General features: G+C 45.3%; 1 protein-coding gene across 2 annotated transcripts in view; it reads left to right on the top strand.

Annotated features, from left to right (window-relative positions):
* Positions 1 to 3429: 3429 nt before the first annotated feature.
* IL16 (interleukin 16) overlaps positions 3430 to 13556 on the top strand; it is a 44055-nt gene continuing 33928 nt past the window's right edge. Inside the window, exons 1-3 of one of the 2 annotated variants that reach the window (XM_035131848.3) lie at positions 3430 to 3477; positions 8334 to 8730; positions 12626 to 12762. In XM_035131848.3, the coding sequence (XP_034987739.3) occupies positions 8422 to 8730; positions 12626 to 12762 (446 nt within the window). In that variant the 5' untranslated portion in view covers positions 3430 to 3477; positions 8334 to 8421. Of the gene's footprint in view, positions 3478 to 8255; positions 8731 to 12625; positions 12763 to 13556 lie in introns of those variants that run through there. The other variant, XM_060282398.2, reaches the window with a different exon arrangement.

Raw genomic sequence — 13556 nt, 5'->3', positions numbered from 1 at the left:
GGTGCAGTTTACCAGAGCTCGGTGATGAACAACAGGGACAGACTTCATGCCCTGCTTGGGAGCTTCCTGGGAGCACCTGACAGGCTGCTATAAGCAGCAGAGGATTACGGCCTAGGCGGACCTTCGGTCTGATCAAGCAAAGCAACCCTTAAAGACATTCTTTCATCCTCTTCTACCACCCACCCACAGATGCTCTCCATCCCTGAATACATACTCACTCAAAAGTTTTGTTAAAGTGTAACATTCCTATCAGGGCCCACACATCTTAGCAAAACAGTCATGGTTTCACAGCAGTTGCCTTTCTGGAGCCTGCTGCTTGTTGATCCCTCCTTTTTACACACTGCAAGTTCTGAATTCACAGTCCTTGCTCGTCGCAAGAAATGCCGCCAAAAGGCCAGGGCATTTCACCTACACACAAACTGAAGCACAGATCCTTCCGAGGAATCTGGCTGGGGGCGGCTAGGAGGCAAATTGTCAGGCGAGCTCTTTCGGTAGCAAGTCACAGCTGTCAACATTTCCTTTCCTATAAACCCTTTTGCTGTGCAAACTGCAGCTTAACAAATACATCTCCTCCATTAGCGGCGGGTCTGTTCAGCATCTTAGGAACATTCTATGTACAGCAGAACCTCGGCTTATGTTACCCTCGGGTAACGTAAACTTCGGGTTGCAAAAGCAGCAAACCTGGAAGTATTTTCCCGGGTTTTGCCGCTCACGCATGCACAGAAACGCTCTATCTCACCATGCACATGCGCAGAACAGGCACCTCTGGTTGCGGAAACCTCAGGATCCGACTGGAGCTCCGGAACGGATCCCATCCGCAACCAAAGGTACAACTGTATAGAGGCGTAATCCTATAGCTCAGCAGCAAAGCGGTTGATTTCTGCATAAGAAGTCCTAGTTTCAATCCTTACCATTTCTGACAAAAGGTGCTGGGGAAACCCAAGCTTGAGACCCTGGATAGCTGCTGCCAGTCAGAGCATGTACTGAGCTGGATGGACAAAAATAGCTTGACTCAATGCAAGGCAGCTTCCTAAGTTGGAGAATGAATTGTTTCACATGTTTAAAAGAATAATAGCTACACACTTGGCAACCATTCGGACTTGTACCATACCCCATAATACTTTTTGCCTTCCTGTTGAGAGTCACATTCCCATGGTGATAATGGGGGAGGAATTCAAGTCAGGTTGCATTTAAAGAACAAATAGGCCCATTCCAAATTGTTGTTGTTGTTGTTTAGTCGTTTAGTCATTTAGTCGTGTCCAACTCTTCGTGACCCCATGGACCAGAGCACGCCAGGCACTCCTGTCTTGCACTGCCTCCCACAGTTTGGTCAGACTCATGTTGGTAGCTTCAAGAACACTATCCAACCATCTCGTCCTCTGCCGTCCCCTTCTCCTTGTGCCCTCCATCTTTCCCAACATCAGGGTCTTTTCCAGGGAGTCTTCTCTTCTCATGAGGTGGCCAAAGTATTGGAGCCTCAGCTTCAGGATCTATCCTTCCAGTGAACACTCAGGGCTGATTTCCTTCAGAATGGATAGGTTTGATCTTCTTGCAGTCCATGGGACTCTCAAGAGTCTCCTCCAGCACCATAATTCAAAAGCACCAATTCTTCAGCGATCAGCCTTCTTTATGGTCCAAAACAATACATGAAGCAAAATACTGCTAGATGAAGTTATAAGGAAGGGGGAACCTATTTGTAATTCTCCAGTGTAGTTCTCCAGCCAAGCAATGCATTCCAAAATGATAAAGTGTGCCTAAAAAGGTATATAATAGTGAAAATAACATACAATGACAGGCTAGGGTTAGAGGGTTAGGCCTTCCAGATATTGCTGTACAACAATTCCCATAATCCCTGCCCATTGACATGCCTACTGGGGCTGATGGGGGCTGTAGTTCAGCAAGATCTGGAGGGTCATACAGTCCTCATGCATGGTCTACACTGGCCATGAATCTCACAGCCCTGATTCAACTGAGACCCCATACCTGCAACTTTTAGTGAAAGGAAAATGCACTGGCAAATCGCCTCCTCAATCTTCCACGTTACGTGTGAACTGGCTCTGAATGACAGGCACCTCAGTTTAACCCTGACCCTCTCAATAGACAATAACAATGTCTGGGCAGTAGGCTGCCATCTTTCCCCCCTTTGAGTTTATCCCTCTTCATGCTAGATAAAATGTGATGAGGGAGAATATGCCCCTCCAGCTCATCATGCAAACTGTGTCCACCCTGATGTGTGGTCCCCTTCAGCCCTGTAGATGTAATGGAAACTATAAGGCCTAGGAACCGAGGAAGCTGTCTCGTACAATGTCAGACCCGTTGACCCATCTTGCTCGGTATTGCGTCTCCAGCTGTTTTTGGACTACAACTCCCACCACTCCTGACCACTGGCCCCATTAGCTAGGGATGATGGGAGTTGTAGTCCAAAAACAGCTGGAGACCCAAGTGGAGACTGACTGGCTGTGGTTCCCTGGGGTTTCAGAAAGGGTTCTCTCCTAGCCTCTCTCCTAGCCCTACTACTACTACTACTACTACTACTACTACTACTACTACTAATACAGTGGTGCCTCGCTTAACGAATGCCCTGCTTAACGAAATTTCCGCTTAACGAAAGGATTTTTCGAGCGGAGCTTGCCTTGCTAGACGAATGCGTTTTACGAAAAATTCGTCTAGCGAATTGCGGTTTCCCATAGGAATGCATTGAAATTCAATTAATGCGTTCCTATGGGCAAAAAAAAAATTCAATGCTTTCCTATGGGATTCGCTAGACGAATTTTTTCGCTATAAGAAAAGACCCGAGGAACGAATTAATTTCGTCTAGCGAGCCACCACTTTAATAATAATTTATTATTTATAACCTGCCCATCTGGCAGGTTATTTATAACCTGCCCAACTTGGCTTCTCACGGCGAGGGAACCGCCAGAAGGCCCTCAGCACTGGACCTCAGTGTCAGGGCAGAGCGATGGAGGTGGAGACGCTGCTTCAGGTATACTGGACCGAGGCCATTTAGGGCTTTAAAGGTCAGCACCCACACTTTGAATTGTGCTCGGAAACGTACTGGGATGGTGGGGATGGAAGCAGGGCACACAGGGCAGAAGTCATGCCAATGAACGACAACCCTTCCTCTATTCCCTGCCTCCATCCTATGAAACTGCAGGCCTTTGTTAGAAGAGTTAACCCTTTATAAGGTAAACCAAAATGGCAAGACCCTTCTTGTGGGGGGTGGGGTGCACTAAGACATCTGGTGGGATGCCCTGGACACACAAAAAAAACCACCGGGTTCATTTATCGTCTTTCTTTCCCCTGCCCCCTTTTTTTTGCGGTTAGGAAACAATAGCTGTGTCCCATAGCCCTGTACAGAATTACTGAAAGAAAGTCATGTGACAGTCGGAGGGTGTGTTTTCAATTATTGCACTTGAAGCTTTCTGCCGGGGCCGCAAAGACAAACAGCCTTCTGAGGGAGTCTGCTGCCGCTTTGTTGTAAGTCCCTTTTAACATTTCATTTCTTAGAATGGTTCTATATGCTTCTCTCCTGCTCCCGCTGCAATAACCCCGGGCTCTGCTAGATGAAGTTATAAGGAAGGGGGAGACCTACCAATGGGATAGCCCAAGACACATCGGATCCTTCCCGTTTTATTTATGGGGAAAGCTCCAAAGAGGAAGAAGAAGAAGAAGAGAGTGCTGAACCTTCTCGGCTTCTCATCAGAGTTGGATGAAAGAAGTTGAACTACGTTGCTCGCGCCAAACGACACAAAAAGCCTCGTGATCTCTACAGCAAGGAAGAAATTTGGCATTTCCTGCCTTTTCATTAAGAGCAATACTCTCCAGTTCGGTTTTGCAATTGCGCCAAATAGTTTTTTATTATATTCGTAAATGCTCTGTTTGCTCATCCCAAATGAAGTGTAAACGGAATGGACGCTGTTCCTTGCAAGCACATTTGTTTATATAAAGAACAAAAAACAAAAAAAGGTTAGGATCATTTAGTACAAAACAGAGGGAGGGAGATTGAAAGCGGTGTGTGTGTGTGTGTGTGTGTGTGTGTGTGTGTGTGTGTGTGTAGAAGAGAGACCAGCCAGCCAAGCTGTTAAACATTTGATTTGGATTACAAAAACAACGCAAGGCAACTTTGTATCTGGAGCGCATACAGGAAAATCCTTAAGGAGGAGGGCGTGCTTCATCAGGGCATGTTGGCTACATCGACTTATGACTGCATTGGACTTGGCAGGTGGGCAAGTGTCTACAAAATAATTATCCATACGTTAGTTCACAAAACTTTTTGGGCATTTGTATTATTCTTTTGTGCATGGTTGATCGTGACAGTGAATCTTATTCCTTCACCTAGCAGCTAAAAAATTAGGATGAAAAAAAGTTTCAGATCCACTCAGCCAGATCAGGTAAACCTTCTTTCAGGTAGGAGAGCCACTTAAGCATCATAAATAAGAAGAAAAAGAGGGGGGAAAGAGGACACAATTTTTCATGCGTTACCTTTAAATGTATAGGGGCACATTTAGAAATACTGTAATTTAGATAGAAATACTGTTAGTTAGGAATTTTTCCAGTCTTAAATTCAGTTCTCCACATTTCCACATCAGTTTGCAAATTGCTTTTTAAACAAGTTCTCATGAAAATGCAACAGCATCCTAGTGTGAATTTCTCCCAAGAGACCTTTGTTTTGTATGCAATTTGGCAAAATATATACAGTTTGGCAATGCATTTCATTTATGCAATGCACTTTTGTATGTCATTTTCACCAATGCATGCATTTCTATGCACACTGTATCCAAATATGTGCATTTTTGTACACATGACTTGGCTGGAGACCTGAATTGCAAAATTCAGAAAAGTGTGGATTTTCAAAGATGGCTGTATTTGGTTCATGCAATATTCTGGAAAGGGCTAATGAGGGTAAGTTTGCCTTTAAATGCAAACTGAATTGAAGTTCCCCACTATCCCCAAATATAGTACATGTCACCACAGTGAGAAAGACTATGTCCTGGGCATTTGCTCTGGTTGCTATCCTGGGGCTAACTGGGGATACGCAATTCTATTGCTCCCACTGCTCTCGTTTCTTTATCTTTAAACCAGACTTGGGTTAGACCAGGCATCCCCAAACTGCGGCCCTCCAGATGTTTTGGCCTACAACTCCCATGATCCCTAGCTAAGAGGACCAGTGGTCAGGGATGGTGGGAATTGTAGTCCAGAACATCTGGAGGGCCGAAGTTTGGGCATGCCTGGGTTAGACAGCCCTTCAAATGGTAACTTGGTCACATGACCACCTTAGTTTTAAACTGAGCACACACACACACACATGTGGATATGTAGGCAGGTGTATTATGTTGAACTCTGGGTCAAGGTAAACAATGCTCATGGGTCAAAATTTAAAGCACTTCGGTCTACCATAAAAACACTTATTCAGCTTTGGCCTAGGAAATCCATCTTATCTATCCCCCCTTTCGCTCTTTTGATCCCTGCTTGTGCCGCTTTGACCTGCACCTTATTAATCCTTTCCCCGAATGCATTCCTTCCAGGAAAGTGAACATTTATCAGAAGGTGGTCTCAAATTCCTTTCTTCTCTTATTGAGATTTTCTCCTTCCAAGGCGATAGATCATGCTTAAGGGAAGCAGCTGGGCTGGTTTCAACGCCGGGCTGGTTTCTGCTGTAATTGCTTCTGTTGTGGTTGCTGTTGTGGCTCTGATTTATGACAGGGTTAGTCCATTTCCATGTACAGCATGAACCCTTTTAGCCAAGGATGAGCAGGTCCTTGATTACCTGGGGTTCACAGATGAGGCAAAGAGGGGCTAGACACTGCGCCACAAATTTGGTTCTCCTCTGTTATCTTTCTCAAGAAAAAGAAAGAAAGAAACAAGCAAAGCCCAGGAGGGAAAACCCCCAATAGCCAAATCTGTGGGTGCATGCTTCAATTCTCTTAGAGCACATAAAATCCTCAGAAGATGGTATTGGCACCATAATTTCGTTCCAACAGTCCTTTGGCTACTAACTGGCTGTTGTGGCAGGTCTTCCGAGGGTGGGTGTTGTAGTGTGTGGGTGCTTTTAAATGGTTTTGAGTGTCTTCAGTGTTACTGGAAATGACATTCATAAATGTGTATATTATGAGAAATGCACACTAAAATGCTGATGAGTTTTCACAAAGAATTCTAAGATTGGGAAAATGAGATTCTCAGAGATACAGAAATGGAAAGATTCATCCATTCCTGGTAAGGATAGTCAGTGTCAGTTTCATGAGCATTCATTCATAAATTTGGTTTCGTTTTCACATCATTTTGGGCCTGCATTTTTGGTACACATTTTAATTTGAAATATTTATCCTGAAATATGTAGTTTGCTGAGCCAAAAACTATATTCTAGAATTTGGAGCAACACAAAAGTGAAAGGAAACTGCCTTCTGGGGAAACTAATTCTTGGTTGGTCTACTTACAAAACCCCAGACTTAACAAAATCCTCAAAAGCATCTGTACGATGCATATTTTTGGCTTTTAGTTTAAACATGTTTCCTTTGCATAATTTAATTCCACAAGGCGTAAATGTATACGTTATTCAATGAGATCTTTTTTAAAAAAAGCACTTCCCTTAAGATGTTAGAAGAGGAAATCATCTTTGTAGAGATAGGTTACTACAATAGTTAACTACGTGTCAATATAGATAACTTAGCTGCCAAGTATCCCGTTTTTCATGGGAAACCCCCGGATTTTAATCTGTTTCCCGCTGTTCTCCCAAATGGAGAAAAATCCTGGAAATCCCCCGGATTTCCTACCTGCCAGGGAGCCTCCATTTTGGGTGCTGCTCTTCCCATGTGTGGGCACCAGAAATAGGGCAGAGCGGCACTGGAAGTCGCTTCTACGCATGCTGCTCTGCCCGATTTCCGGTGCCCACACATGGGAAGAGCGGCCCCGGAAGTTGCTTCTACGCAACTTCCGGAGCCGTGCCGTTGCTGATCCTGCATTTTTCAGCGGGAGACTTGGCAGGTATGATAGATAACAGCTAGTGTGCCATGAGAAATAAAATTTAAATCAAACTATTACAAACTATACACAAGTGGAAGCTGCCCAGTAGCTCTTTTTGAAACTCCATGCTCTCCTCTTGCTTCTTTTCAATCAGCCTCCACTGGGGATGGCCAGTTCTGCCTCATATGAGTTTGATGCGATGGACCTACCCCATTATTCCTAATAGAGACACACAGACCTAACTTAAGAAGAGTTCACCCCCTGCTTTTCTGCCCGAGTTACCCTTTTTCACCTGAAACAGTGGCTCATACAGAACACAACGGGGCAGACTTCTCTGAAGGTAGGCAATTCCTACTCTCAAAACACTCTTAAAAAGGGGGGAAGTGAAACCAGGTAGCTGATTATAGCAAGCATCCTGGTCTTTGTGGAGCCACCAGCAGTGGTATAGCATGGATTGCCAGTGCCCGGGGCAGCAAGGCAAGTATTGCACCCTCTAAATATTGCACTGCTAGCCAGAGTGGACAGCCATGGGCTAGATGGGCAAAAACAGCCTGAGCAGGGATCAATCAATTTCCTAAGCATGCCCAAATTCCCTGATGAGGAAAGGCTACAACATGGCAGGGGGTGGGGAGCAGTTTGGAGAAAAGGCAAGTAAGACGGCATTACTGGGGTGGTTGGGAAAAGAGACTCTGTGTGCAGTTCCATTCCTCTCCATAGGCAGCTGAAAATCAGAACGGGGCTACAATCACAGCCAATCCTAGACTTCTGCACATCAATGCATTTATTTGGATACGGTTTCTTGACTCCCTCTGTCCCCATCTGGCCAGCTGCCAGCCCTGAGCTTCCTTTCCTTAAGCAGCTACAGGTGGCTTCAGGCTGGACAGAAAATCAAGCTACTTTCCTTCCCCAAAGGTAAAAAAGATACAGGGATCCCCTATCCGGCGTACCTGTATGACAGATGTTTGGAAACATGTGCTTGCCACATGCCCACTTTCATTTTTAGGTGTATTTTTGAGGAGGAAGGGACACAGGAGGATTGCCAAAACTGAAGAGGACCGATGCAAAATATTTGTTTTGAGTCTTCCATGGTGTTTAGAGACAGAAATAGAAAGAATATAAAGCCAAGAGATGAAGGCGGTGAAGGGGGGGGGTGAGGGGAGACATGCCTAGCACTTCTCTGAAAAATACAGAATTAGCAAGTCATGAGGCATCACATCACGTTGCTGTGCCTGAACTGAAGGCCTGTGTCTTAAAAAAAATAAAAATATCACAAATTTGAAACGGTGCGTTATTTTGGGGTGGGGTGGAGAAGAAGAGATGAAACAGCAATATCTTCAACTCAGCTTTCTCCTCTCTGTATCTCTCTCCTCCAGCAGGATATTCAGCTGCAATAATTGGGACAAGCCCCTGTAATAGCCATGGCAAATTGATGGGAAGCAGCGGATTACTGGGTGGGCGAAGATGGAGCGACAGAACAGCACAAAGAGTCGGAAGTCGAAAACCCTGCGCTCCATTTCACGCTCCCTCATCCTCTGCAATGGCAAGAACAGCGACGACGGATCGAGCCCAGAGGAGAAGTACCCCAATCCCTTCGAAACGCAGGCCAACTGGGGTCAAGAGGAAAGCGACTACTGCCCTCGGCTTCAATTAACATGTGCATCGTCAAGCGAGGACAGTCCTCCTGATCCTTTTATGATCACCAGCATGATGCAGCTGAGGGCTGCGGCCAGCGATGGCTGCAAGAATATGAAGAGAAAGTTCTTCATCAAGGTAGGAGGAGGGTCACACCTGACCACTGGATGTTTGGTGTTCCCTAAGATCTGGGTAAGAGGTCCCCCCCCCGCGCCTTTCCCTGGTTGAATATGGGTTTTCTCCTGATCAGATGTTCGGGAGACAAACCCCGGAACCGTGTCCCTTTCCCAAGGCAGCATGAATTTCCGTGCCAAGGGTATTACCCCCCCCCCTACTGTGTGGCTTGCTCATCCAATGTGCTCTGCAACGCAGGAGGCTCACCCTACCAGGAATACAGAGAGAGCATTGCTATGATACAAAGCTGTCATTACAGCACACACAGCAGGGGTAAGCTGGGGTCTTAAAAGGCACCTCTCATCAGCAAAATGTGGCTTAAAAGCTGTTAGTTGGAGGGAAATGCTAGGAGACAGGTCTTGTGTTGCAAATGTTACGGGTGCCTCTTAGGGCTGGTGCCCCAGGCCATAGGCTGGAGAGACAGGCAATGATATGAGAAAAGTATCATTGCTCATATCTGTTTCTCTTGCCTACTGTCATCCACTGGCAAAGGGGCTTTGCGGGATTTTGAAGCAGTGCGAAAGCCTCCACGGCTTGGAGTAGAGTGGATACAGGAATAACTGCATAGTTAGGGATAGCTCAGTCTGTAGAACATGAGACTCTTAATCTCAGGGTTGTGGGTTTGAGACCCACGTCGGGAAAAAGATTCCTGTATCGCAGGGGGTCGGACTAGAATCTAGATGATCCTTGTGATCCTTTCCAACTACAAAATTCTATGATACTAGTACACAACAGCTGACATGCAATATTGCCTAGAATTTAAAACACGTATGAGATTTCATACTTTAAATATTGTCATGTTAATGTTGCATAAAGAAATGTCCATAAGCTAGCGCCTAGATTTCAAAACCAGTACACACCACCCCCACCAAGATAGGTAAAAAGGTAAAGGGACCCCTGACCATTAGGTCCAGTCGTGACCGACTCTGGGGTTGCGGTGCTCATCTCGCGTTATTGGCCGAGGGAGCTGGCGTACAGCTTCCAGGTCATGTGGCCAGCATGACAAAGCCGCTTCTGGCGAACCAGAGCAGCACACGGAAATGCTGTTTACCTTCCCACTGTAGCGGTCCCTATTTATCTACTTGCACTTTGACATGCTTTCGAAATGCTAGGTTGGCAGGAGCTGGGACTGAGCACGGGAGCTCACCCCGTTGTGGGGATTCGAAGATACCAAGATACAACACCAAGATACAACAGCATAAAAGCGAGCTGTAGAACTCGGGATGGGTGATTCTGTCAATTACAGTTTCACTGAAGTACAGATTGGCACAATTCCACATCAGTTAGTGGGTGGCGATTTTTTGTAAGGTCTTCATTAAAATTAGACAGCGTTTTAGTGTGCATCTTTCCTTCTATATGCATCTCTGCAAAACCAAATTGCCTAAGATCATGCATATTGTTCGTTATATTCACAAACTTATGCATCTTTAAGCTCTCCCTTAATATATGTAATCTTATACGCATTTTTTTTGGTTGGAGAACTGTATTTTTCCTGTAAACCGCTTTGAGGTATATTTTGAGAAGTGGGATATAAACTTTTTAAATATATAAAAATAACTATAAGTGCATCACAAAATATGGAGCAATGCAAATCTTGAAGAATAACTGCATTTCAGTTTGCATATTGTTTTGGCAAGTGCAAATAAGGCAGGTTTGCATTAAAATGCAAGCCATTTCAAAATTCTCTGCCCTCCTTAGGCAGAAGTAACAAATAAAAGACTGTGGGCTTTACATTTTCAAGCAAGCAGCAGGGACCAAAAATATCTACCCGTCTGCAAAAAGGGTGAAAGAAAACAATACCCTTCAGGTCCAATTCATGTTAGCAGAACCATTCAACAAGATGATAGACAGGCAGAGATAATGGCATCTAACATCACATCTTTGCAGTACAACACCCTGTAAAAATGTTTTGATAAGAGGTGATATAGGAATGACTATGGAGGAATAACAGTTGTTGTGTAATGCTATTTAGTGTTTGATGCTGGGAAGCTTGTGAGAATTCATACCTTTGAAATATGACTTGTCCATAAAAGAAATAATAGAATTGTCAAGTTGGAAGGGTCCCCGAGGATCATCTAGTCCAACCCCCTGCAAAGCAGCTGTCTCATACAGGGATCAAACCTACAACCTTGGCAATATCAGCATCACTCTGTAAGCAACTAAGCTGATCCATTTAACACTGCAGATTTTTATTTTTATTGAAAGAAAAACACCAATACTGTAAAGCCATCACCACAAAACAGGGCAGATAGGCAGAAAGAAAGAAACTGCAGGTTTTTTTAAAAAAAGGAACAGTAATGTGTGAAAACTTTATTAGATCGGAGGCTGAAATTCTTCTACATGTCAGCAACAATGTTTTTAGAACAAGGCTGGGCTCCTTCAGGGAATTTCCTGGGCCTAACTACCAACAGAAAAGGAACTAAAACTAAACTAACTGCTTTGCTGCCAAAGGGCACGTCAAAAATACTGAAATGTGCAGTTAAGTAACATCCCTAAAGGCACACAAGGAATGTATGTCACAATACCGCAAAAGCCATCTTAGCTTTTTCTCCAAATCAAGTAGACCTCGTTAGAGTGACAAAGTACTAATAAAAGAGCTCAACTTTATCAAGGATCACAGCCGAAAACACCCCACACTATCTGCATACCTTCCAAGTGTCCCAGTTTTCCCGGAACAGCCTCAGAATTACAGAAGTCATCCAAGTTATTGACTTGATCCCAGAATGACCACTCCTCACATCAAATGGGGGGGCGACTTTTGCGTGGTCGCACGCAGCCCCCTGATCCCAGAGGGCGACTCCCTGGTAGTTCGGGGCTGGCACCCCCTTCCCAGGTAGGATGCCAGGGGTCTCCGCCTACCCAAGTCTAGCGTCCAATCCTGCCTGGGGAGGTGTTGCCAGGGGATGGCCAGGTAAGGGGAGGGACTGTCCGGCTCACACAAGAGAATTTGAATCTTACCTCCAAGCACCAGTTGGTTCCAGAGCTTCTCCCACCCTCCACACCCTCATTCATGTTCTTTTGCAGGTTAACCTTTTCTCTACAGGTTCACAGGCGCTGCTACGTCAAGGCCGCTGTTGAAGGGCTGGAAAGGAATTTTCCTGCATTGGCAGGTTTTGCCTTTCCCGTAGCAATACGTCACAACTTTGGCGGTGTCAGGCTTTGGCGATTTTCCTAGAGGGAGGGGCGTGAGGCGGAGACTTCACCCCCTTGCGGCAACAAGATCGGGGTATTGGGGGAAGCCTTCACCATACCAATAGGCCTCATCACTTCCCCCTTCCAGCGGCGGCGAACAGGGGGCGGGCTCTCTCTGCTTGAACATATGTTCTCCAGAGCCAGCCCCAACCCCCATACATGTGGATAATCCTGAAGCCTCCCAGAGCTGGGGACTGGGAAGGATAACGGCCAATGCCTGAGCCAAGGTCTCCCTACATCTGAATCTTAATAAAGTTGTGGCCAATTTGAATCCCTTGGCACATTGTCTTGCGTCTTTATTCCGCTCAGGGGGTCACCTGGGGGTTTGGGGGAACTCCGCCTGTCCACGCAATAGGAACATCCTAAACAGACATATGGGACATTGCATGGACAGGCGGAGTCCCCCAAACCCCAGGCGACCCCTGAGTGGAATAACGACACATTTGATGCATGGAGCGGTCATTTTCTTCAGGGAAATGTTGGATGGGATGTTATCTGCTAAGATGCAGATTCAAAGTACATAAAGACTGCATGGGATAGAGAATGTCTTCTGATTTGTATGAATACATCAGCACATCTATTTTTTAGGCTATCCAAATGTTATAGCTGGGCTCATGAGAAGCATCAGTTCTTACCTTAAATACAGTTCCAAATTTTTCCAAACCAGGACAGCTGCATTTGGAAGCTCTGCATAGCCACGGGGACCGATGGGCTGGGAATTCAAGTCTCCAGGACTCCCAACTGCTCTGCTTTTGGAAAAGAATTCACAGTCAGCCATGTGATTGACGGAGGAGCTGCCCAGAGGTACCTCACATGTTCACTTAAAGATGATGAATATGAATGTATTTGGTTACTCATATTTCTAATTTACCTCTTCTACAAAGGCTCAAAACAGGCGATGGGCATTAGCATAATAATAACACAACCCACAATTCTGGACTGAATAACTAAATTCTATTATTGGAATTAATTATGCATGCATGTATCTATTTGCACGATTCATCACAGTGCACAGGCTGTGTGGGTTTGCAAACAGTGATACTGAGCAATTAGAACATTGGTGAACATTGCATGACATCACAGCAGCTCACCCAGAGCAGTATTTTAATAACTCAACACATTATGTGCTCTCCCTTACAGGTTGTGTTGTTATGCCCCATTCCAGCATCACCTGGTTGGGGTGGAGGGTGAGGGGCAATTTTTGGTAAGGGGCAAATGAACCTCCTCTGTGCAGTCTCCAAATTTCTAAGTTACCTGAGCTTCAGGGAAAGAAGCAGCCCCAGGGAAGTGATTCCAGTTCCAAATAAATACAGTGGTACCTTGGTTCTTGAACGGCTTACTTTTCGAACAAATCGGCTCCCGAATGCCACAAGCCTGGAAGAGAGTGTTTCAGTTTGCGAACTTTTTTTCGAAAGCCGACCATCCGACGCGACTTCTGCTTGAGTGCAGGAAGCTCCTGCAGCCAATCAGAAGCTGCGCCTTGTTTTTTGAACAGTTTCAGGAGTTGGGCGGACTCCCGGAACGGATTAAGTTCAAGAACCAAGGTGCCACTGTATTTTCTAACGTCAATGACAGTGTGTATCTGATGCTGTTTTTAA

Source organism: Zootoca vivipara, chromosome 13, assembly GCF_965207765.1.
Source record: "Zootoca vivipara chromosome 13, rZooViv2.hap1.1, whole genome shotgun sequence".
Lineage (NCBI taxonomy): Eukaryota > Metazoa > Chordata > Lepidosauria > Squamata > Lacertidae > Zootoca > Zootoca vivipara.
Note: the sequence above shows the minus strand (reverse complement) of the source record. Positions and strands in the feature narration are given on the sequence as shown.